Here is a 25,152-nt window from a genome sequence, read left to right as displayed (position 1 = left end):
CCTACACCCACCCTCGCTGTGGGCGTCCCACCCCAGACACCCAGTCCTGAGGCCCCCTCCAGGCCCTGCTGACTCCCTCTCTCCTGCAGGCCTGGACCACTGCAGCTTGGCGTGTTCCCCCGCCTCTGCTCGGATGCCCCTCAGCGAGACCTTCCTGTGGCCCTGCCGAGCTGCGCAACTCCCTCTTCCTCTTCACTTCTCCTCACGCTCAGGAGCGTCTGTCTCCTTCCACTAGAACAAAGCACCCACAGGGCCGACTCTTGACCCAAGGCAGATGCTCAACCAGTGTGGACAGAACAGTCCATCGGGCTCAGGGCACAGACTGGTCTGCAAGGCAGGCCTCTTGGAGGACACCAGGGCATGCCTCAGGACCTGCGCACACTCGGCTCCCAGGAGGGCGCAGACACCCCTCTGCAGACTCTGGGGCACACAGTGGGCGGCGGCACTGCTTACCAGGTCCTGCAGGGTGAAGGCCATCAGCTTCTTCTGCAGAGCTTCTACCAGCACCATCTCAATGGCAGAGGAGTCGTAAGCCGCCTGACAGTTGGAGCAGAGCCACTGAGGCAGGACCACCCCGTCCTAGGCAGAGCAAGAGCGGGAGAGGTCACCGGCTGGCCTCCAGACCACAGTGCTGTGGGCAGCATCTCAGGAGAGGAAGGGGCCGTGAGAAGCGCCTGGTGAGGGCGAGTCTCCGGCGTGCAGCTGCCCGCGCTCAGACCTGGCCTCCCAGCTGCACTCGGGCCTTTCCTAGGATAACATTCCAAACGTGGTGTGGGCAGGCCTGAGAAAGTGCCTGCTGCCAACCGTGTGAGCCAGAAGGGCAGCAGGCGTAACCCACAGAGCTGGGGCTGCGGGAGCCCCAGGACACCACATTGCCCTCAGATGTCCCGCTCTACCCGCGAAGGGCCCGAGGAAGCTCAGCCGCACCTCTGAGAAAGAAGAGTCTTTACACAGGTCCACGTCGCGGCAGAAGTTACAGCTGCGGCAGATGACCTCAGGGAGCACGTAGGAGCGGCAGGGGTCTCTGAATTGGGCCTCCTCGGAGAATTCACCGACATCCACCAGGCGAAGCAGGTCTCGGTTCAGCTTATTCACCTGGTTTGTGATGTTGGTGTCCAGGGACAGCACCTGCGGAGACCACAGCCCACATCAGGAAGCAGCTCCCGGGGCCTCCCTGCCACTGGTCTGGACCAGAACCCTCTGGACCTCGGGCTACGGTTTCCTGGAGCCCTTTCCTGCCTTCCTTAGCCCCTTTAGAAGCCTCGGAGAGCTGGCTTCTCTACACTGGCCGTTCTCCATCGGTGAGAACAGGCTTCCCCAGGGAATTTACCAAACACTTAAGGAAGAAATGCTGCCGATTCTACACAGTATCTCTCAGAAAAGTGAAGAGGGAGAGCACCCCAACTCCTTCTATGAGGCCAGCATCACCTCGATACTACAACCAAAGACCGCACAAAGAAACTACAGACCAGTAACTGAGCACAGACAAACAAATCCTCAAAGAAATATTAGCAAATTGAACCCAAGATACAAAAAAAATACATAATCCAGAAACAGATCCAGAGATAAGGTCATTAAGTTATGGAAAAAGGTACGAAAATGATTCGAGAGAAAAAGAATAGTCTTTTTCAACAAATGGTTCCAGAATACAAACATAAAGATGGTGCAAGTTCGGTTTCAAACCCCTCAACAGAGCCAATATCACAATACAGCAAATCACGCAAATCTTCCGGTTTCTCAGTGCATAAGACATTATGTGATGTGTGGTGGTCTTCAGGCTCTACCTCTAATTCTAGCTCCCATGCTGTTTCATCTGTTAAACTTTGTCCTGAGAATGCAGCAATTCAGTTCCGTCTTCAGGCTCTACCTCTAATTCTAGCTCCCATGCCGTTTCCACATCTTCAGTCACGTCTCCCATGAAAGTCTTGAATCCTTCAAAGATCCATGAAGGTCAGAATCAACCTCTTCCACATCCCTGTTAATGTTGATATTTTGACCCCTTCTCCTATTAATCACAAATCTTTTTTTTTTTTGAGACAGAGTCTTGCTCTGTCACCAGGCACCAGGCTGGAGTGCAGTGGGGCAATCTCAGCCTACTGCAAACTCTGCCTCCCGGGTTCAGGCAATTCTCCTGCCTCAGCCTCCCGAGTAGCTGGGACTATAGGCGCATGCCACCACCATGCCCAGCTAATCTTTGTATTTTTAGTAGAGATGGGGTTTCACCATGTTGGCCAGGATGGTCTCGGTCTCTTGACCTCGTGATCGACCTGCCTCGGCCTCCGAAAGTGCTGGGATTACAGGCGTGAGCCACTGCGCCCGGCCAATCACAAATGTTCTTAACGGCATCCAGAATGGTGAATCCTTCCAATAGGTTTTCAATTTACTTTGCCTAGATCCATCAGAAGAATCAGTATCTATAGCAGCAGTAAGCTCATGAAACGTATTTTTTAATAAACCTTGAAAGCGAAACTATTCCTTGCTCCATGGGCTGCAGAGGGGATGTGTCCGCGGGCAGGAAAGCAGCATTCATCTCTTGTACCTCTCCATCAGAGCTCGTGGGTGACCAGGTCTACTGTCAACGAGCAGTGTGTGTGTGTGTGTGTGTGTGTGTGTGTGTGCGAGCTCGTGGGTGACCGGGCCCACTGTCAATGAGCAGTGTGTGTGTGTGTGTGTGTGTGTGAGCTCGTGGGTGACCGGACCCACTGTCAACGAGCAGTGTGTGTGTGTGTGTGTGTGTGTGTGTGTGCATGAGCTCGTGGGTGACCGGGCCCACTGTCAACGAGCAGTGTGTGTGTGTGTGTGTGTGTGTGCACGAGCTCGTGGGTGACCGGGCCCACTGTCAACGAGCAGTGTGTGTGTGTGTGTGTGTGTGTGTGTGTGTGTGTGTGAGAGCTCGTGGGTGACCGGGTCCACTGTCAAAGAGCAGTGTGTGTGTGTGTGTGTGTGTGTGAGCTCGTGGGTGACCGGGCCCACTGTCAACGAGCAGTGTGTGTGTGTGTGTGAGCTCGTGGGTGACCGGGTCCACTGTCAAAGAGCAGTGTGTGTGTGTGTGTGTGTGAGCTCGTGGGTGACCGGGTCCACTGTCAAAGAGCAGTGTGTGTGTGAGCTTGTGGGTGACCGGGCCCACTATCAACGAGCAGTGTGTGTGTGTACGCGCGCGCTCGTGGGTGACCGGGTCCACTGTCAAAGAGCAGTGTGTGTGTGTGTGTGTGTGTGTGAGCTCGTGGGTGACCGGGTCCACTGTCAAAGAGCAGTGTGTGTGTGTGTGTGTGTGTGTGTGTGAGAGCTCGTGGGTGACCGGGTCCACTGTCAAAGAGCAGTGTGTGTGTGTGTGTGTGTGTGTGTGACCGGGTCCACTGTCAAATAGTGTGTGTGTGAGCTCGTGGGTGACCGGGCCCACTGTCAACGAGCAGTGTGTGTGTGTGTGTGTGTGTGTGTGAGCTCGTGGGTGACCGGGTCCACTGTCAAAGAGCAGTGTGTGTGTGTGTGTGTGTGTGTGCGTGAGCTCGTGGGTGACCAGGTCCACTGTCAACGAGCAGTGTGTGTGTGTGTGTGTGTGTGTGAGCTCGTGGGTGACCGGGTCCACTGTCAAAGAGCAGTGTGTGTGTGTGTGTGTGTGTGACCGGGCCCACTGTCAACGAGCAGTGTGTGTGTGTGTGTGTGTGTGTGAGGTCGTGGGTGACCGGGCCCACTGTCAACGAGCAGTACTATTTTGAAAGGAACTGTTTTCTTAGCTGCAGGTCTCAACAGTGCCCTTGAAGATTCAATGAGCACTGGCTTTGACTTAAAGCCACCAGCTGCATTAGCCACTAACAGGAGAGTCAGCCTGTCCTCTGAAACCAGCCCTGAGGCCTCCTCTAGCTATCAAAGTCAGTACAGCCACCTTCGCCCGTGACCCCAGATGGATCTTCTGGAGAACTCGCTGCAGCCTCTCCACCGGCCCGTGACCCCAGAGGGACCTTCTGGAGAACTCGCTGCAGCCTCTCCGCCCGCCCGTGACCCCAGATGGATCTTCTGGAGAACTCGCTGCAGCCTCTCCGCCCGCCCGTGACCCCAGAGGATCTTCTGGAGAACTCGCTGCAGCCTCTCCACCCACCCGTGACCCCAGAGGGACCTTCTGGAGAACTCGCTGCAGTCTCTCCACCCGCACCTGCTGCCTCATTTGCATTTCTATGAAGTTACCGGAACAGCTTCTTTCCCTAAATCCCACGAACCGACCTCTGCCAGCTTCAAGCTTTCCTGCTACAGCCTCCTCACCTCTCAGCCTTCACGGAACTGGACAGAGTGAGAGCCTTGCTCTGGATTAGGCTCTGGCTTAAGGGGATGTTGTATCTGGTTTGATCTATCCAGATGAAACTTTCTCTGTATCAGCAATAGGCTGTTTCCCTTCTTTATCATTCTGTGCTCACTAGAGGGGCACTTGTAATTTCCTTCAAGAACCTTTCCCTTGCAGTTGACTTGGCTAACTGGTGTGAGTGGCCTAGCTTTCAGCCTATCTCGACTTTTGACACCTTCCTCACTAAGCTTAACCATTTCTAGCTTTTTATGTACAGCAAGAGACACGTGACTCTTCCTTCCACTTAAACGCTTAGAGGTCATTGCAGGGCTATTAGCTCACCTAATTTCAATACTGTTGTCTCTTCAGGATGGGGGGGGGCCCAAGGAGAGAGAGAGAGAGATGGCGGAATGGCCAGTGAGTGGCGCAGTTAGGACATGCACAACATTAAGTTCACGGTCTTCTATGTGCACAGTTCATGGCGCCCCAAAACGATCGCCACAGAAGCATCAAAGGTCATCATGGCTGATATAGTAAGAGTGCAGAAGTCTGAAATATCCTGAGAATTACCCAAATGTGACACAGACACAGTGAGCACATGCTGTTGGAAAAACGAGACTTGCTCAGCATGAGATTTCCACAAACCCTCAGTTTGTAAAAATACATGTAACATCTTCAAAGCACAGTAAGACAGATGTGCCTGCAATCAGATATTACATACGGAAATACGGACGCGGACCTAGAGCATGCATGCTGTATAAAAATTAACTCATGGCCACATGTGGTGGCTCACGCGTGTAATCCCAGCACTTTGGGAGCCCAAGGTGGGCAGATCCTGAGGTCAAGAGATAGAGACCATACTGGCCAACATGGTGAAATCCTGTCTCTAAAGAGTCTGGCAGTTTCTTATCAAGTTAAACACACACTTAAAAAATGACCCAGCAATGCTCCTCCTGGGTTTTAACCCTCAGAGAACTGAAATTTATGTTCACACAAAAATCTGCACCTAAAGAATGTTTATAGTAGCTTTGCTATTAATCACCAAAAGGTGAAAAAAAGCCAAATGTCCTTTACCCGTGAATGAAAAGCAAGCTGTGTTTCACTCACACAACAGACACTATCACAACAGAAGGGAGGAAGTGCTGATGCACACAACAGTGTGGATGAACCAAACGCAAATATGTTTTGCTAAGAAGCCAGATCCCACAGTCTGCTCAGTATGTCTCTACTCGTGATGCTCTGGAAGAGAAAAAAAATGCAGGGACAGAGGACACATCAGTGGCTAAAGGGATGTCCAGTGAGGAGGGCTTGAGCCCCCAAGGGCAGCACGGGGAATGTTTTCGGTGGTGACTATCCTGTAACCTGCTGATGGTGGCGCAATTCCATTCACCTAGCAATGGAAAACTCACACAATGGTGTCCACAAAGTGAACTGTACTGTATGTAAATTACACCTTAATAAAAATAAATTTAAAACACCTTAAGTCAACAAAGGAATTAAAATGGTGAGCTAAAAACACTTCTTCACCACAGCCAGACCTTGAGGCCGTCAGCGCAACCTTAGCCATGGGTGACATGCAGTTTGCTGGGAAGGCTGAGTGAGGAAATGGGCAGGGAAGCGCTCTGCTCTGTAAGGGCTGACACCCGTGGTGGTTATCTGGTAATATTATCCCTCCTTGGACTCAGCCTGCCTTTCCCAGAAAGGCCTCAGCATCCGAGCAAGCTCTCATCTCATCAGCTCTGGGTCCTGGTCCAGCCTACTAGTCTCCCGTGACCCAACCTCCCAGCTGTGACTTCACCAACACACCAAGCTCGCCCCCCAGGGCCTTTGCGTCCTCCCTCCTCCTGCCCCTGGTCCCAGCGCCCCTTACAGCCTCCGTCCCCACAGCACCTGAGCCTCTGAACTGCTGTCTCCCTTCTTGGGTCTACTGTTAGCAGAGAGGCCCCACCAGGCAGGGCCTTTCCTATCTTGCTCACACCTGAGCACAAATGCCTCAACTGTGGCTGCATGTGACAGGGGCATGATAAATGTTGGTGGAATGAACATTTGCTTACACCTGCCCGTCACCTTGCACATGCTGGCCCCTGACCCTGCATATGTATGTGCCTTCACCCAGCATTCACTGACATCCTTACCGTGCGCAGGTATGCTGGTGTCCCTATCTTGCACACGTACACCGGCACGTTCGCCATGCACGTTAAGCCTCACCTTCCACACATGAACGTTCTCACCTTACACAAGTATGTTAACATCCTCACCTCACGCGCACACTGGCACCCTCACCTTGCACACGTATTTGATGAACTCCAGAGCAGGGTTATTGAGCAGCAAGTGGGAACCGGGGAGGACAGGAAACATCTCCGAGAGCTCGGTAGAGTTCCGAGAGCCTGTGACTTTCTTCTTTATCTTCTGAGTGATGGTGAAGAAGCTCTGAGTGAGTTCGTTTGCGACATAATCCTGAGAGAAGGTGATCATTCCTGGAAGTATAAGGACGCTGAGGGAGGGATCTGGGACCTGCCTGGCACTGGGGACCACCCACGGCGCACAGAGGGGCCTTGAGAAACAAAAGACCGCTCACCGGGAAGGGCTCCAGCTGCCCCCGCGGCCTCCTGGGAGAGCTGGCTGGCCCCCCGCCTCCTCACGGGGGTACTCCCTGGGGCACTGCGCCTCAACTCGTCCTTCATGCAGTGGAACACGGCCACAATGTACGCTGTGGAGAGGCGACACACACCACAGGCCGAGTCAGGGTGCCGCAAACACCCCAGAATCTGAGGGGACCCCACGGCTGGTAAGACCGCCTGACAGATGAGGCTAAAATGTCATTGTTCATAATTTTATTTGCGGCCTTTAGATGAGCTAAAAGTCAATTAGAGAAGTGGAACTGAAAAGGGGCACTTGCTGATACCCGAGTTCATTCTCAGAGAGAAAACTGTATAAATAATGCCGTGCACATTAACCCTCTCACTGGGTAGTGTGCAAAAAACAGCTCCCAATACAAGTGAAGGCTGGGTCCTGGTGTCAGCACACTTCTCTAATAACTCCTCCCGGCCTGTCACCCAGAACTTAACTTTTTTGAGAGAGAGTTTCGCTCTTGTTACCCAGGCTGGAGTGCAGTGGTGCAATCTCGACTCACTGCAACCTCCACCTCCCGGGTTCAAGCGACTTTCCTGCTTCAGCCTCCAGAGTAGCTGGAATTACAGGCATGTACCACCACGCCTGGCTAATTTTTGTATTTTCAGTAGAGACGGGGTTTCACCATGTTGGCCAGGCTGCTCTCAAACTCCTGACCTGAGGTGATCCGCCTGCCTTGGCCTCCCAAAGTGCTGGGATTACAGGCGTGAGCCACCAAGCTCAGCCAACCCAGAACTTTTCAAAAGAGACTTAGGTCAGGAATTCAAGACTAGCCTGACCAACAACATGGTGAAACCCTGTCTCTACTAAAAATACAAAAATTAGCTGGGTGTGGTGGCACATGCCTGTAATCCCAGCTACTCGGGAGGCTGAGTCAGGAGAATCACTTGAACCCGGGAGGCAGAGGGTGTGGTGAGCTGAGATCGCACCATTGCACCCTAGCCTGGGCAACAAGAGTGAAACTTTGTCTCAGAAAAAGAAAGTTGCAGAAGAGAACTGAGAAAGCTAAAGACTCAAGGACATGTAGACAAAAACATAAAGTGATCACCAACGGAAGCCTGTGTGACCGCGCACATCACGACATGCTGCTTCAACGCCGGGCTCTGAGCTACAAACAGGGCTTCCTTTACACGCTCCGTCTGCACACTGACCTGCACTGCTTGGTTTGCAAACCAAACCTGCAGACCCAAACTAAGGCATAAGAATTTCCCCACCAGAAAGCTAGGCCTCACAGACCAGCCAGGGGGCAGCTGACCCAGGGGTTTATCTCCAGTTACTGAACGTGCACACACGTGTTCCCCGGGAATGTATCTGACTGAGTTACCAAATCAGATTGTAGGAGCAGAGCTAGGAAATCCCTCAAAGACATGGCCAGGAGCAGCCGCTCCCCATGGGGTTTCCTGAGAGTAAGGCACGAAGTGAGGACAGCCACCCGTCTCCGGGTCCTCCAGTGGAACATGGCTGGAGCAGGGAAGAGGAGGCACCTAGGCTCACAAAGTCCCGACTGCTGGACACGCTCCGCCTGACCTGATTTTCCCACTGTCTCCCTTGCGATACCACCGCACAGGAGCCGCATCTACTAACCGTGAGTCCCCCTGGTGGGGGCTGCGCAGCCCCGGGCTTTGGGCTCACCTGAAACAATCATGAGAAAGTAGCTCTGGCAAGAGGCTGCCTGTGGCAAAAACTGCAAAATGTTCCAGTTGTTTTCCAGCAAATCCTCCACGTCGGACTCCTCCGCGTCTTCCTCCTCCTCCCCATCCCTTTGCTCCTCCTCATCCTCATCTTCCTGCTCATCCGCTGCTCCCCCTGCTTTCTGGGAGTCTTGCTGTAACACAGTGACAACGTGGCTGCGTTTGCACCACTGCAGCCTGTAGAGGGGAAGGATGCCGCAGGGAAGGCTCCTCCAACCTGGGTCCATCTGCCCCATTTGACCAGAGGCCTTCCCCGCAGTCGCTGCGTTTCCCGGAGCCTGCGTGAATCCTGCAGGGTGGCTCCCGGCACACAGCGCTTTGTGAGGCGTGCCTGGTGCACAGAAGTGCTCACTACCTGGGACTGCGAGCCTCATTCTGCTCTTCCAGGTTTCACTTGAAAATTAGTGAACTCCCACCTCGCAGGATAGAAAAAACAGCCAGGGAGTCCTGGTGACGGATCTTTCCTCTGAGTACACCAATCTCCTGGATGGCACGACCCCATCACAGACCCAGCCTCACTGCGGGCAACCCTCCCGCGCAACCCGTGTTCGTGCCATGACGCAGACCACATCTGTGTAGACAAAGACACCCACCGCCACCTGCTGTGACCACATGCTGATCCCCTCCTCAGAGCTGGCTACACCGCCTGCATTTCTGCCCTCCCACTTTCTTCTGAACCCCTCCAATAAATCAGGTCAACTCCAACCAGAATCGCTCCCATCCAGGTCCTGGGCAGCCTTGGCTTCATCCTGCCAGCTCTGAGAAGCACCCACCTCCTTACAGAAGGGCTTTCCCTGACGTCTGAAGCCCTGGCCCCCGCGGCTTCCTCTCAACCCTCTGTGAGGACCCCTGTGGAGGACACAGGCCTCTCGCAACCCACGCAGCCACTCTCTGGCCACTCCTGCATCAGCTGACCACCCATGTCTCAACCTTGCAAACACCATAAGACTATGAGTCCCAGCCAGACATAACTCCATCCCCACACTGCTCCTGACAGCCACCTCCACTCACCCACAGCCTGGCCCACACCTGGGCATTTGCCCATATCCAAACCGCTGGCCCCTCAGCCCCACCTCAAAACCCACCTAGGCCCTTCTCATCAACCTCGGCTGCCCGGCGTCTCCCTGGGACGGGCACTAACTGGCTTTACCTGCCTGTGCCCTCGGATGGTGGGTTATCCACGTGGGGGCCAAGACAGCTCCAACATCACGCACACAGAACCTCCCATCCCCACGAAAGCCGAGGCCCTGACCTGCCATGCCCAAGTTGCCTGGACCTGCCAGCTCTCTGCCTGCATCTGGGAGCACCCCCACTTACCTGTGCTCAGCCTCCCTGGTGCCCACCCACTGGAGGCACCTCAAGCTCGCACGACTCCGGTGCACTCCATCAGCTCCCTGCTTCCCCGTCAGCACCTCGTGGGCCTCTACCTCCCTCCTGCCCATGGCAAGCCCTCACCAGGGCCGACGCCGCACTCCACACTGGCGTGCTTGTCTGCACATGGTCTCCTCGCTCGTTCACGAGGGCGAGATGCAGCTGCAGTGTCTGCTGCCGCACAGCCAGGCCTGCCGGGGCCCCGAGCACTCTGTACTTGCGGCAGGAACCGACGTGGCCCCCAAAGCTGGCTCGGGTGCCACACTGCAGCTCTCTTACCAGTCCACAGTGAATACGAGATGAAACTTTTCCTTTGATTCCGCCATAGTTAGATGGATCCATCCAGAGAAGAAATTCCCAGCATCGAGAGAAAGAAATTGTCAAGGAATGGAAGATCTCCTTAGAATGGATGCTGCAGAGGAAGCATTCACGACACATTTCATTCATTACATGAAATCCACCTTCTCTCAACTTTCCTTTCTTCCCCTTGTATCTGTCTACTTACCCTCCACTTACTTAACATTGAATTTGAAAGTTCATTCAGATCAAATCATCCCTCAGGCTTCCTAGGGAAATGCGATAAACGTAAAACTAAGGGGCCCCGCCAGGCCCCTGGGAGCTGGCACCACAGAGGGAGCTGGGTGCCTCCTCGTGTTTGGGACAGCCCCTGCCTCTGCTCTGCAGCCTCCGATGACCTGCAGCTGCAGGTAACCAACCACAGCGCTTCCCACTGCCAAGCTCTTCTAAGCCATCATTATCCTTGTCACTCTCAGTTAAGCCTCCTACAGCTGATACATTCCTCTGCACATTACATCCATTTAAGAAAAGAACAAAAGTAACAGGCCGGGCGCAGTGGCTAACGCCTATAATCCCAGCACTTTGGGAGGCTGAGGTAGGAGGATCGCCTGAGCTCAGGAGTTCAAGATCACCCTGGGCAACATGGCAAAACCCTGTCTTTACAAAAAATACAAAAATTGGCTGGGCATGCTGGCATGCACCTCTAGTCCCATCTACTCAGTGGGCTGAGGTGGGCAGATAGCTTGAGCCCAGAGGCTGAGGCTGCAGTGAGCCTTGACTGCACCACTGCACTCCAGCCTGGGTGACAGAGAAGACCCCATCTCTTAAAAAAACAACAAACAAAAACCAAAAAATGGAAGAATAAACAAAGGAAGGAAGGAAGGAAGGAAGAACATCCTACGTAACAACTTTAAAATGCAGCTGAGTAACCCATACCGCAGCTCCTCAGGAGGACTTGAGGTTCTCCCTAACTCTGCACTTCCTTCTGTTGGGAAACAGAATGGCAGCTGGTTCCCGACATGAGCAACCCCGGACTCCTCAGGCAGAGGGCACCCCTGGAGCTGCCTAGGCCAATGTGGAGGAGAGGCACACCCTTCCCATCTCAGCCATGTTCTGAAATACACTCCCAGCACGAGCCAGCTCTGCCAGGCACCCATCATGACCACTGAGCATCAAAGCTCATCTTGGATAGACACAAGAGGCCACAGCGAGTCTGCAGGAGGACAACAGTGGTTTTGTGTTTCAAATTAATCCAGTGCTTATGTTTCGATTAGGAATGACAGTCTTATAAACTCTACCTTCCTCTTACTCAGTAATGAGACCTATTACCGATTTAGTGTCAGCCTTTTCTGCAGTGCCCCCAGACGCTGCCCCTGGAACCATGTGAAAACCAGACCCTTGCAGACTCTCTGCCTGCACGAGCAACTCCCCTCTGTGCTCAGAAAGGGCTGCGTTCATGCCCAGGGTGAGTGCACCTGGGAGGGGAGCTTCCTACCATCCATTGAACAAAAGGAGCCGGTGGAGACTTTGCTGCTTTGTCCTCTACTTAGATTAAATAGTGCTGAGTGTGGGAGGAGTACAGCAAGGCCCACGAGGGAGCCTCGGGAACACAGCCTGGAAGGCAGGAAGTCAACACCACAACACGAGGCTCTGACGGCTGAGAGCTGTGCACACCTGAGCACCCTGGAACCACACTGCTCCCAGTCGCCAACACTGACGTCTGTGAAGGGTTTACATGTCAACACTTATGGGGTGCGTATATTCAGGGCACCTTGAATCTGTGTCTCCCACGGGAGGAAAAAAAAAAAGACACTCTGTGGAACCTTCTTAGCAAAGGCAGGCCACTTCCTGAACTTGCTCAACTCAAGCCCCACACCTGCCTGGCCTCTGATCTGCTCAGCACGCGGGTGGTGGGAGCCCCCTCTGAACGCCGCTGTCGCTTCACCATGGTGCTTCTAAGGACCTCCCGGTCCACCCAGGAGGACCGCTGGCACCGCAGGGGGTCATTTTTAGCATCCCTTTCAAAGCCACAGGACCAGCCAGCCGCACCTGCTGGTGACGTACTCCACGTAGGCAATGGCATCTTCGACACGGCGCTTCTTTGTACACAGGATGATGCGGTTGAAGTTGGCGTAGATGACTGACGACCCCAGGCGCTTGAACTCAGCGATGAGCCTGTGGAGCAAGTTCACAGTCTGTGGTGGAGACGCCACAGCCATGCAGAGCCAGAGGGCACTCAGAAAATCCATGAGGGAAGAGACCTCGGGGTCCTGAAGCGGAAAAGCCTCCAAGATACACTAGAAGCCAGAAGCAATGAAGAGCAATGATTTCTGCATGGCAAAAATCCACCACAAACAAAGGCAAAAGAGAACCAAAAACTGAGGAAAAAATTAACAAATTCTTATCACAGAAAAACGGCAACTTTTTGCATGGAGACAACTCATTCGACGTTCAGTAAGAGAAAAACCAACAAAACTACAGAGAAACAGACAAAGAACTAGAAGAGAAAATTCGACTTCATTCATTATGAGGATCCCAAGTTAAGACCACACCAAGAAGCACTTTTATCGGAGCAGCTGGGTAAGACTCCCCAGCCACACTGGTGAGCGTGAGCCCCTGTGGGACCGCTTTGGTGATGTCCGTCAAATCAGCATTCGTCCCGGTTATAACACCTGTCAGGCCTGCAACTGGGCTACTCCACAGAAACCACCGCACAGATCCATCTGCGTCAGCTCACGCACGAAGCCTCTCACTGATTTGCTATTTGTAACGACAGCACAAGGCTGGAAAGAGGCTAAATGTGCTTTCATATGGCACGTTTCGTATGTTCTTTCATACGGCACAGATCTCCAATTTTCACTAAAACAAGCAAGGCACACAGCAATAAACCGCAGCGTGACTTGTGCAGGAAGGGGCAGGAGCGAGGTGCCGCCCAGCGTTCTCTGCAGGATGACAGGCAAAGCTGCAGCAGCAGCTCTGTGTTTCCCTGGGATCCTTTGGATTCTTATGCTCCACAAATCCAGAAAAAGACCACTTATCCCAGAGGCACTGGCTGGCCACGCCTCTGGTTTTGGGGCCTAAGGGACCAGCCCAGCTGAGGACGCGGTGGGCAGCCCGGAGGTGAAGCGCACTCACTGCAGGAAGAGCTTCTTCATCATGTTGTGGAGCGTGCGGTGCAGGGCGGGGTCGTGCAGCAGAGAGGACGGTGACCGAAGCCAGCGGTAGAAGTGCATCACCTGGTTGTCTGCGTAGACGTTGTGGTACTGGGTGATTTCCTTCACCCAGCCCACCACCATGCTCTTCAGGATTCTGGAAGAGAAGTGCAGGACACCCTCACGCCCTCAGCCCTCCCATGGCTGAGGCTGAAGCAAGAGAATAATCGCTTGAACCTGGGAGGCAGAGGCTGCAGTGCACCGAGATCGTGCCACTGCACTCCAGCCTTGTGGACAGAGTGAGACTTTGTCTCAAAAAAAAAAAAAAGAACACCATGTCCACGTCATATCCACGTGGCTCCAGCCGGTGGCCAGAAACAATAATTTAGAGGTTCCCTCCTGCCTCACAGGCTGGGCTCCCTGCCTTCCCACCACTTCCTTTAAAAGGACCATTCAGGTGCTTGTGCATGAACTGAACGTGCCCACATCCCATTCCCTCACTCGGCTAGTGCCCTGGGAACCCTCCCTGACTGACTCTTTGGTTCTGCCTCGCGTGACCCAGGGACAGAGGGCGCCCTCCCTGCGCAGAAGCCGTAAGGATCTCATCTCTGCGCCTGCTCCCTATGGAGGTGATTACTGATGTGGTGCCTTCCCGCTGAGGAAGCAGGGGCCGTACTGGGTCTTCCCCACAACACTAGGGGGAACTAGTGTTGGGGGCGCTACACTGGAGCAACGGTCCAGGCAGGTGGACCTGGACACAGCTCACACAAAAGCTACAAGGGTGTGTGCCAGTGTAAACAAGTTTCCTGTGGCGGGGGCCGCGGCCACAGGTAAGACAACTGGGCACCAGGCAGCGGACTGTACACACCCTCTCCGGCCCCTTTCGCTTCCCCTTAGGGCAGAGATGCCAGCTGCTCCGGTAGTGAAACCCCAATTCAGCTAAAGGGTCCCAAAACTGCACGTCGCCCTACTGAAGAAGTAGGAACTTCAACGGGGTCAACGACAGAATGTCACAATGGAACCCACAGAGGTCGAAGTCCCATTCCTAAAACTCCCTTTCATCACAAACTCTTCAACAATTCCGCAAAGCCCCCATTCCTCAGAGCGGTGGTTTCTGCCACCTGCTGTCAGACGCCCTCTACCTCTTGGGCCTGGGCTGCCTGTCTTTCTGCCAAGACCCTGCTCCAGGCTCCTGACTGCCTCCTTGCCTCTTTCCACCGGTCCTCTCTCTGCCTCACTTCCCAGCTCTGACATGTTCCCTCTCCCCTTTTGTGTGGAGTCATTAAAACTACGGCTTAGGACAGGATCTGGAATCACAAAGACTTGTTTTGGAGCGCAAACCCTTCCATTAATTTGTGGTATGACCAGAATCACGAAGGCAGCCCCTCTGACCTCAGTTTCCTCGCTGCCCATCCCAGGGCTGCTGTGGGGACTGAGGCAGTGAAGTGCTTGGCCCACCTCTGCTGCAAAGCAAGCGTTCCCCAGCATGAACCACCATGGGTGAGCAGGGCGAGAGGCTGCCCTCATCCCCCTCCACAGCAGACTGACGGCTCCTGACACCTCAGGGCCAATGCCTCATGCGTCACACTCAGCACAACTAGCTGGAGATTCCCATGATGCGCCTTTGTTTACTTCGAGGAGCAGCCCCGGTTAGAAAGGCTCTTTGTGTGAAGCACCTCTGGCCACAAGGAGGTCAGAGGCAGCACCTGGCACAGTTGCCAGGAACCAGGCTGGACCCACATGGTGGTAAAGACAACAGACTGAAGAGGGGAAACTCGCCACGGTGGTTTCTGGCTCTGCCATCAAGATTAAGGGAAGCCCAAGGAACACTGTCTTAGACCTTAGCTTTCCAAATTAAGGGCAGAGGATAAGGCATCGTCTATGAGTAGCACTCTTCCAGGAGAGGGTGGCACCTGAAGGTGTTAGAGCACAGAGCTGTCTCATCGTAGCTGGCCGGGGCACTGGCAGCCTGACCGCCCGTGATCATGTCCTCCAGGGAGGCCTGCTGGATCACGTCGAAGCTGATGCCCATGCTGTCGGCCCCCTCCATGTCATTGATGTGGTGAGATTGGAGGATGGTGTTGACGGCCAGGTTCTGAAGGTCCAGCTCCATACACACTGCAGAGGAGACGCCATGCTCAGCCAACATCCTGCCAGCTCAAGCACCACCAGTCCTCCAGGCCTGATCCCAGCCAACACCACCTCTGGAACCAGCATCAGACCTGCCTACACCCAACCTCGCATCTGCCAGGCTATTCAGATTCCTGAGGGCACAGGAGGCCCCACCTGGCCCTAGACCCCAGGACACTCTCCTGCAGCCACAGCTCTGACCTGCGAGGTCGAGCTCTGAGCCCATCCTTGGGCGAGCTTGCCTTAAGATGTCACAGAATGGCAGAAACACCCGTCAGGTTTCTTAGGCCTTGTCCTCCCGCCCACTTGCCTGTGGAGTAACAGCCTGAACTGTTGATCTCAACTGTGGCTTGGTCATCAAACTCCATGACAAGGCGGTTGTCATCAGCCTCCTTTCCACCCAGGTCAGGGCGGGCCGTAGGGGACAGCCAGAGCAGGTGGTTGTGGCGCTGGAGGTGGCGGGCAAAGAAGAGGTCGGAGCCGAAGGTGGAGATGTCCTCTGGCAGGTTCCCAATGGGAATGTGGAAGTACCTGTGCCGGGAAACGTCACCGTGTCACAGAGACCACCGAGGCGGCCCTGCCTGGGACACTTGCCCATGACGGCAGTGCTGTGCTCACCTACTCATTTCGAAGGCCTGCGACAGGCAGGTGTCCAGGTTGAGGTAGTGCCGGATCATGCGCCGGGCTCCATGCCGCTGCCAGTCCAGAACCCCATAGTTGATCTTGTCAGCCACACAGATAGGCACCAGCGGGAATTCCTCCAAGACGGGAATCTCCCTGGTCAGCCTCTTCAGCTCCCAGCTGGACTGAACGGCAATGAGTGTGGGCCCCCGGCGCTCCTCCTGGGTCAGGGTAAAATGGAAGAAAAGACCCGGATGCACCCAGCCTCAAAGGAGAGGGGCTCACACAGCAAGACCCAACCACCCTCACCTTGTAGGCAAGCAGGAAGCGCTGGATAGCTCTACAGATGGTCTTCGGGTCAGTTTCTGCCCGAACTTCAAAGGTATGTTTCGGGGGCGGCAGAAGCTCAGGGCCCACCTTCTCCAGGAGGAGGCCATGCTCCGCCGAGTACAGGGCACCAAGGCTGGGCATCTGGTTGCTGCGCACCTAGACAAACGCGGGCCGCGTTAAGCCTCACCCTGTACGGGAGGAAGCGGGGGAAGCCCTGGGGCAGACTCCGCCTCTGCCACGGCACTGCCAATTCAATCGACGGGCCCTCATGGGCAAAGATGTCCCCCTTCCCCAGACCCTGCCCCAACCACGTGCTGCCATGGAGGGCCCAGGGACTCACAGTGTCCAGCACAAACACGGACGCCCTGTGCTGTGAGGGGATGAAGATCCCGAAGAGCGCTTTCTGGCCCTGCGTGTGGTGGTACAGGTAGACATGGCGGATACTCCCTGCAGAAGGAAACAAGACCGTTACCCCACAAGTGTGAGAGGCAGGCACATGGTGGGTGGCTGGTGCAGACCATACCTGGTTCCAGGTAGCTGAACTGGGCCAGAGAGCGCATCTCCAGGTGCTCAAGAGCAAAGGTTTCCGCTTCCCAGCCCGAAAGGTACCTCACCAGCTGTTTATTGACCACACACACACAGCCCAGGTGCACCAGGGCCCGGAACAGTAACGGAACCTGGAAGAGGCAGGGAGACAAGCCAGCAAGGGCTGGATGGGGGCTCCAGCTGCCCACCTGATGCATGCCTGGGGTGTGGCTGTGCCCCTGCAGCTGCCCACCTGATGCATGCCTGGGGTGTGGCTGTGCCCCTGCAGCTGCCCACCTGATGCATGCCTGGGGTGTGGCTGTGCCCCTGCAGCTGCCCACCTGATGCATGCCTGGGGTGTGGCTGTGCCCCTGCAGCTGCCCACCTGATGCATGCCTGGGGTGTGGCTGTGCCCCTGCAGCTGCCCACCTGATGCATGCCTGGGGTGTGGCTGTGCCCCTGCAGCTGCCCACCTGATGCATGCCTGGGGTGTGGCTGTGCCCCTGCAGCTGCCCACCTGATGCATGCCTGGGGTGTGGCTGTGCTGGATGGGGACTCCAGCTGCCCACCTGACTCATGCCTGGGATGTGGCTGTGCCCCTGCAGCTGCCCAGCCCACTGCCTACAGGCCACCTTTGGCAGACACACTGCTGACATTCACCTCACCTGTGGGTGCAAGTCCACAATCGCTGCTGTTCCCCAGCCCACACCCTGGGCGGGTTTCTCTCCCCTATTCCACCCCGATGGAGCCTCCCCCAGTCCAGCTGAGGGTGGCTGGGGAGTCACCTGAGTCTCGTATACGCCCTCGATGTCTGGCGCTGACAGCTCAGCGTTGATCTCGTTGATGTGTTCCTGGTACATGTCCTCCGGCACTGAATACTCATAGAGATTGTAGACCACATTGGAGCGAGGAAGGATCCGATTTACCTGGCGAGAATACAGCGAGGATCTCGTCACAGGGTGCAGGTGGCAATGTCTGTGGTGCACACACATGCACATGCTGCTCGCAGGCCTAGGACTTCCAGAGCCCCTAACGATTGGGTCCACCCACGATGCCACAGTCCACTTCTCCCAATGATTACAACTAAAAACTCTGGAAGTAATTTTTATGTCATTTATTTTTTACAGACAGGGTCTCACTCTGTTGTCCAGGCTGGAGTGCAGCAGTGTGATCACAGCTCACTGCAGCCTCCAACTCCTGGGCTCAAGCGGTCCTCCAGCATCAGCCTCCTGAGTAGCTGGGACAACAGGAATGAACCACCACACGTGGCTTTTTCGTTTTTTTGTAGAAACGAGGTCTTGCTATGTGGCCCAGGCTGGTCTCAAACGACCCCTCAACCTCAGCCTCCCAAACTGCTGGAACTGCACATGTGAGCCTTCATGCCTGGTCTCTGGGTGCAGTTTTGAAAAGCAACCTGCAGTCTATGAGTAAACAAGAACTCTCGGAACATAGCAGTCAACACTGGTCTGGGGAGGTTCCCAGTTCATCTTCCTTCATTCTCTCTTGGGTATAATCTGAGGGTATAGGTGGCAAAAACTGAGATAAACCACATTTTCCTAGTCAGAGGAATGAAAAAGGAACCCCTGGGATGTGTATGGAGGGCTGGGGAAATCTCAGAGAGGAAAGCTGGAGAGGGGCACCCTAGCTTTGTGCATGGGGGGGCTGGGGGAGTCCCAGAGAGGACAGCTGGAGAGGGGCACCCTAGCTTTGTGCATGGGGGAGATAGGGGAGTCCCAGAGAGGAGAGCTGGAGAGGGGCACCCTAGCTTTGTGCATGGGGGAGATAGGGGAGTCCCAGAGAGGAGAGCTGGAGAGGGGCACCCTAGCTTCACACATTGGGGGGACAGGGGAGTCCCAGAGAGGAGAGCTGGAGAGGAGCACCCTAGCTTCACACATGGCGGGGCTGGGGGAATCCCAGAGAGGAGAGCTGGAGAGGGCACCCTAGCTTCATGCATGGGGGGGACAGGGGAGTCCCAGAGAGGAGAGCTGGAGAGGAGCACCCTAGCTTCACACATGGCGGGGCTGGGGGAATCCCAGAGAGGAGAGCTGGAGAGGGCACCCTAGCTTCATGCATGAATCAGCACAAGTCCCAGGCTCACTATAAGCTGCACTTGCACAGGTGACCCAAAACAGCGCAACAGAGGCTCTGGAGGCTGAGCTGACGTTGGAGGCTTTGCACAAAGGAGGCCAGGCAGAGCTTGGGCACTGGAATTAACCGTGTTGGTTGTTGCTAAAACAAACAAACAAAAAATCAACTCTCTAAAGGATGTTTTTAAAAATCCAAGTCTCAAAGGTGTAGAACATCCAGGTTGCAATAAAGCATTTCTTGGCATAACAACAACCAGGAAAATCTGAATAATTCGCAAGGGAGAAGAGAACCAGCAGGGTTAGATTTTTCCAGTAATACGGAATTAGCCCGACACAAAAATCAAAGAAGTGAAAAACTATGCTATGGTAAATATGAACTGGAACAACTAGTGTAATTACATATTTTAAATGTATCTTTTTCTTTCCTGGCTGTCCACTGAAGGAATCCAGATGAAATGATACCCCTTGAGCTCTAATCTCGGTTTCTCAACATAATCTCCCCATTAGGCTCAGGCTCTTTAGAGGAACAGCTAATTCCATGTCTGGAAGTTCAAGATAAGCCTGGCATCTCTTAGTGGCCAGACAGCAAGGAAGTGTTCAAAAACCAACAGGGCATTTCAAAAGGACTCAGGTGCCAGCTTGAAGGGATCTTGCCAGCCCAATCTGGGATAATTTGAGCCTCAAAAAGATACTGACCACCGAAGAGTCTACTGTCTGGTGCCATTAATATGAAATTCTAGAAAATCACACACACACACAAAGTTACAGAAATACAGAAGTCAGGTCAGCAGATGGTTGCATGGGGTGGACAAGAGCACCCTCTGGGGTGATGGAAATGTTCTGCACTTGGGTGGGGATGTGGGAGACACAGGCACAGTCATGTATCCAAAAACCCAATCAACTGCACATTAAAAAATCTGCATTTAACTATATGTAATTTACAGTAAGTCCTCATTCAACATCATCAATAGATTCTTGGAAACTATGATGTTAAGTGAAATGATGTACAGCAGGTACTCGAATAACGTCATTTTGTTCAATGTAGCTTCTTCCTTTTTTAAAAAAGAAAATTCTATAGAGAAAGGGTTTTGCCATGTTGCCCACACTAGTCTCAAACTCCTGAGCTCAAGAAATCCACTGGCCTCAGCCTCCCAAACTGCACCACTGCATGCCTGTAATGGCCAGCATAGTTTCATTATAATGTTGCCAAGAAGAAAAAAATCTGTTTCATTATCCATCATTTTAGTTAAAGTCATTTCACTTAAAGTTGCAGATTTTAAGAACCTATCAATGACACAAAGCGAGGGCCTACCGTATACCTTGACAGACCTAACATGTGTGTTGGGTGGGATTTGGCTACAGTTGGTCTTAAAACATTAAACACCGAGGCAGGAGGATCGCTCGAGCCCAGGAGGACCAGGCTGTAGCGAGGCAAGACCACAGCACTGCAGTCCAGCCTGGGTAACAGTGAGACTGTCTCAGAAAACATAAACAACAAAAATTAAGCAAAAATCCACAAATCCATAGTAATACTTTTTTAAAAAAAGAGAAAAATTGAAAGGAATAAACTCATTTGCCATGCCCTACCTTGAAAATTAAAACTAATTTAAAGGGAAAAAGCATTTATCTTGCTTAAAAAAAAAAAAAAAACCTCAGCATATAATAACTCTTGTATCTTGCTTTTTAAGGAATAAACTAGAGTTCACTTCCACCTGATCTGCACAAAGCTCTTCATTATAAAAGGAATAGCCAAGACACACAGGGGAACAGAAGCAGAAGATATCATCCTGGAGCCCCCCTCATGTGCCCTATGAGACATGGATGCTGACACCGTCCAGTCAAACATCGAGGACAGAATGCTCACACGGCGCCAGAGCCTCCCTCCAGAGATGAGCCGGCAGTCATCCACAAGTAAGCGCGCGTCCGCACAGCGCGGCAGCACAGCACAACATCTCCAGGACGGTGTGAAAACCCCACAGTGCCCCCTGTTCTCTGTGGTCTCCACGACTCTGCGTCCACTTTCCTTTTTCTGTCCACCAACCTCGGTCTCCCAAGTGCTGGGATTACGGTGTGAAGCATCGCACCTGGCTCTGCATCCACTTTGTAGATGCACATTCCACTGAATCACCTGGCTGGAATCGAGTTTCACCTTCTCCAGAAAACCTCGTCTAGGTATAAATACGCACACCTCGTCTCCCCAACTATGTGTCACTTCTTACGTGAGTCACAGCATCCAGTCGAGACATGTGCTGAGCTGATCCACTAACAACGTGGGGTTCAGGCTGAGATGCCACCTACGAGCCTCGGAGCACTCAGGGCAACACGAAAACCCTGGAAGACTTTCTGCATGTGGAAGGAGCCAGCACAAGGAACTATCTACCGTAGGGTTCCAGTTATATCTCATGCCCAAACAGGCAAACCCATGGTGACAGGATACCGAGGGTTGCAGGAGGATGGTGGCGGCTAAGGGATGCAAGGTTTCTTTTTGGGGTGATGAAAATGTCAAAATGGGGGGCGAGGGGAGGGAGAGCATCAGGACAAATAGCTAATGTACGTAGGGCCTAATACCTAGGTGACGGGGTCAATAGCAAACCACCACGGCACATGTTTACCTATGTAACAAGCCTGCACGTTCTGCACAAGGATCCTGGGAATTACAGTAAAATTTAAAAAAAAAGAAAATGTCAAAATTGAGTGATAATAGTCATGCCATTAAAAACCACTGAATTGTGCACTTTACATGGGTCAGTTGGATGGCGTGTAACTTTACATCCCAATAAAGCTGTTAACCAAAGAGCCTGTGGGGAAAGTGATCACGACCTCTAATCAATGCCATTCATGGACCTTGCAGGCAGACAAGCTGTTCATGACCAGGACCCCAGCGGCTCCAGCCCCAGCACTCGCCCTGCCCCAGGCTCTGCACTCAGTGCTACACACGTTGTTTTGAGGAACTCCTACAACATCCCAATGAAGCACTGAGGAGATGGAGGCACAAGGCCACACCAGATCATGGAACGCCACCTCAGAAGCTGCCCAGGCAGATGACTGCAGAGGCCAGCACCAGCTGCCTCCCTACCTTGCGATACGAGGCACCCTCCTCCGCTTTGGCAACTCGCTGGTTCACGTAGAACACACGGGGGATGCTCAGCCTGATGCAGTGCAAGTCACTGCCAATGAGTGCCCACAGCCTGAACAGGCCGGGTTGGCTGGTCTCGCTGATCTGAAAGGCCGGGCGGACAGACAGCACGTCACAGGACACACTGGAACACACAGACAGGGCCACCTCCCAGGTAGCTTCCAGCCCCCAGCACAGGGCCTTAGGCGTCCCTACGATGGGCAGGAAACTCCAGGCCCGTTCTAACCCTCCCATCCAGGACCCCAGGGCCCAGCTGGACACCCCGTCCCTGGGGTTCAGCAGAACCACTGCCCTCCCCCTTGGATCAAGGTCTACACCTGCACAATCTGCCATGGAAGGTCCAGGATGCTACGGGCAGTTCTTCGCAAGAAGCTCCCCAGCCCTGTGGCAGGCCCATCTCGGATGGCCCCAGGCCTCAGGACGCCCTCTGCTGACTCCAGACGCTGCCTCTTCCTGCGGGCAAGGCGCTGCCGGGCCTGCAGCTGCCACTTCTTCTTGTGGAACCGGAGCCAGACGAGCCACTCTTCCTGGGACAGACGGTGAGCACAGCCAACGTGCAAGTGGTGAGACAGGAATGCCTGCAGCAACTTTCTCAAAAGCAGCCTCCCTAGGGGTCAGGACTTGTCTCGGGCTCCCTGGGCTGTGCAGCAGAGCCCTCAGAGACAGATTGTGTCACAGCCATGCGCCTTACCTGGGTGGTTCCCAGGGCGGGAGGCTGCCCCAAGATCTCCTGCCAGGGCACAGTTGGCGTGAGGTCCTGGGATTCCTCTTGGCTCTCCCAAAGGACTCGCTTCCTCTTCACAGCAACATGGGCTGGTGGGTGAGGTGGCTTCACCAGGCCGAAGTCCTCCATGTCGGGAGCACTTGGCCTCGGACTGTCTCCTGGGGCCTGGGCCATCGTGACCTGGATGACCCAATGAAGCCTTAAGTCTCAGGATCTTGGGCAGAGCACGGTGGCTCACACCTCATCCAAGCACTTTGGGAGGTCAGGGCAGGAGAATTGCTTGGGGCCAGGAATTTGGGACCAGCCTGGGTAAAATAGCAAGACCCTACCTCTACAAAATATATTACAAATAAGCCAGGTGTGGTAGCGTGCCTGTAGTCCCAGCTTCTTGGGAAGCTGAGGCAGGAAGATCACTTAAACCCAGGAGCTGGAGGCAGCAGTGAGCTATGATCACATCACTGCACCCCAGCCAGGGCAAGAGTGAGATTTTGTTCATAAAAACAAAAATCTCAGGACCACCTCATCCCCATAAATTCTACTTCTCAAAATCTAATATATCACCTGAAATGGGAAGTTCATTTACACAAGTTTATTTAATTTTTAATCGTGAAGGCCAGGTGTGGTGGCTCACGCCTGTAATCCCAGCACTTTGAGAGGCCGAGGTGGAAGGACCACTTCAGCCCAGGAGTTTGAGACTAGCCTGGCCAACATGGTAAAACCCCATCTCTACAAAAAAATAGAAAAATTAGCCGGGTGTGGTAGTGTGCGCCTGTGGTGCCAGCTACTTGGGAGGCTGAGGTGGGAGGATCACTTGAGCCCACGAGGTGGAGGGTGCCGTGAGCCGAAGTTACACCACTGTATTTGAGGCTGGGTGACAGAGTGAGACCTTGTTTCAAAAAAAAAAAAAATGAAAAGATCAAACCAAAGAATATATGTGACTCAAGACTACAAATAAGTAAATGGTTGCATTTTCCCATGTTTGCTCCAGAATGCTCTTTTTATAAGAAAGAAAATACTGCAAATAATTCTATCTGCCCCTACACCCTCACCCCCGACACATCTTTAAATTTTTACCACATGTCCACAGACACATGCCACAGCCCTAAGTTTTAACCTAACCTAAATAGTACCATGCAGTACACACCTGAGAATACAGCTGGTTCCCTTTTTTATTTTTATTTTTTTTGAGACGGAGTCTCGCTCTGTCGCCCAAGCTGGAGTGCAGTGGTGCAATCTCGGCTCACTGCAACCTCCACCTCCTGGGTTCGGGGTATTCTCCAGCCTAAGCCTCCCAAGTAGCTGAGACTACAGGCACATGCCACCACCCCCAGCTAATTTTTGTATTTTGAGTAGAGATGGGGTTTCATCATGTTAGCCAGGATGGTCTCGATCTCCTGACCTTGTGATCCGCCCTCCCAAAGTGCTGGGATTACAAGCGTGAGCCACCACACCCTGCCAACGTTTTTTTTTTTTGAGACGGAGTCTCACTCTGTTGCCCAACCTGGAGTGTAATGGCAGGATCTCCTCTCACTGCAACCTCCGCCTCCCGGGTTCAAGCAATTCTCCTGCCTCAGCCTCCTGAGAGGCTAGGATTACAAGTGCCTGCCACCAAGCCCAGCTACTTTTTTGCGGTATTTTTAGTAGAGACGGGGTTTCACCATGTTGGCCAGGCTGGTCTTGAACTCCTGACCTCAAGTGATCCACCCATCTTGGCCTCCCAAAGTGCTGGGATTACAGGTGTGAGCCACTGCGCCCGGCCATTTTTTTTTAAAGATATGGGGATCTCCCCCTGTCACCCAGGCTGAAGTGCAGTGGTGTCATCTTGGCTCATTGCAGCCTCAACTTCCAGGCTCAAGTAATCCTCCCACCTCAGCCTCCCAAGTAGCTGCGACTATAGGCATGCACAACCATGCCTAATTTTGTTGTGCAGTTTTTTGTTTGTTTTGTTAGAGATGAGGTATCCCTATGTTGCCCAGGCTGGTCTGGAACTCCTGGGCTCAACTGATCCTCCCTCCTTGGCCTCCCAAAGCAGTACAATTACAGGCATGAGCCATCACACCTAGCCTTAGTTTTACAGTGAGACTGCAACTTCTTCGAACATGAAAAACCATTTTCACCAGCATCACTCACTGCAGTCTACTCTCCCCCTAATAATCTAAAACGGTTCCTCTGCGACCTACC

The 25,152-nt window shown here is 53.5% G+C and overlaps 1 protein-coding gene across 4 annotated transcripts in view; it reads right to left on the bottom strand.

Moving 5' to 3' along the window:
- POLE (DNA polymerase epsilon, catalytic subunit) overlaps window positions 1–25,152 on the bottom strand; it is a 53,908-nt gene that overhangs the window by 1,303 nt on the left and 27,453 nt on the right. For 3 of the 4 annotated variants that reach the window (XM_064379527.1, XM_064379528.1, XM_064379530.1), the window contains 18 exons: window positions 22,939–23,151; window positions 22,565–22,774; window positions 22,188–22,331; window positions 17,810–17,950; window positions 17,023–17,176; window positions 16,840–16,946; window positions 16,479–16,655; window positions 16,167–16,390; window positions 15,859–16,079; window positions 15,332–15,536; window positions 13,402–13,575; window positions 12,316–12,441; window positions 10,249–10,381; window positions 8,540–8,732; window positions 6,855–6,986; window positions 6,560–6,753; window positions 928–1,128; window positions 454–579 (listed from right to left, as the gene is read on the bottom strand). In XM_064379527.1, coding sequence (XP_064235597.1) covers window positions 454–579; window positions 928–1,128; window positions 6,560–6,753; window positions 6,855–6,986; window positions 8,540–8,732; window positions 10,249–10,381; window positions 12,316–12,441; window positions 13,402–13,575; window positions 15,332–15,536; window positions 15,859–16,079; window positions 16,167–16,390; window positions 16,479–16,655; window positions 16,840–16,946; window positions 17,023–17,176; window positions 17,810–17,950; window positions 22,188–22,331; window positions 22,565–22,774; window positions 22,939–23,151 — 3,075 coding nt within the window. Of the gene's footprint in view, window positions 1–453; window positions 580–927; window positions 1,129–6,559; window positions 6,754–6,854; window positions 6,987–8,539; window positions 8,733–10,248; window positions 10,382–12,315; window positions 12,442–13,401; window positions 13,576–15,331; window positions 15,537–15,858; window positions 16,080–16,166; window positions 16,391–16,478; window positions 16,656–16,839; window positions 16,947–17,022; window positions 17,177–17,809; window positions 17,951–22,187; window positions 22,332–22,564; window positions 22,775–22,938; window positions 23,152–25,152 lie in introns of those variants that run through there. The other variant, XM_064379529.1, reaches the window with a different exon arrangement.

This window comes from Aotus nancymaae, unplaced genomic scaffold (assembly GCF_030222135.1).
Source record: "Aotus nancymaae isolate 86718 unplaced genomic scaffold, 86718_ANA_hifiasm-v0.15.2.pri h1tg000021l, whole genome shotgun sequence".
Lineage (NCBI taxonomy): Eukaryota > Metazoa > Chordata > Mammalia > Primates > Aotidae > Aotus > Aotus nancymaae.
Note: the sequence above shows the minus strand (reverse complement) of the source record. Positions and strands in the feature narration are given on the sequence as shown.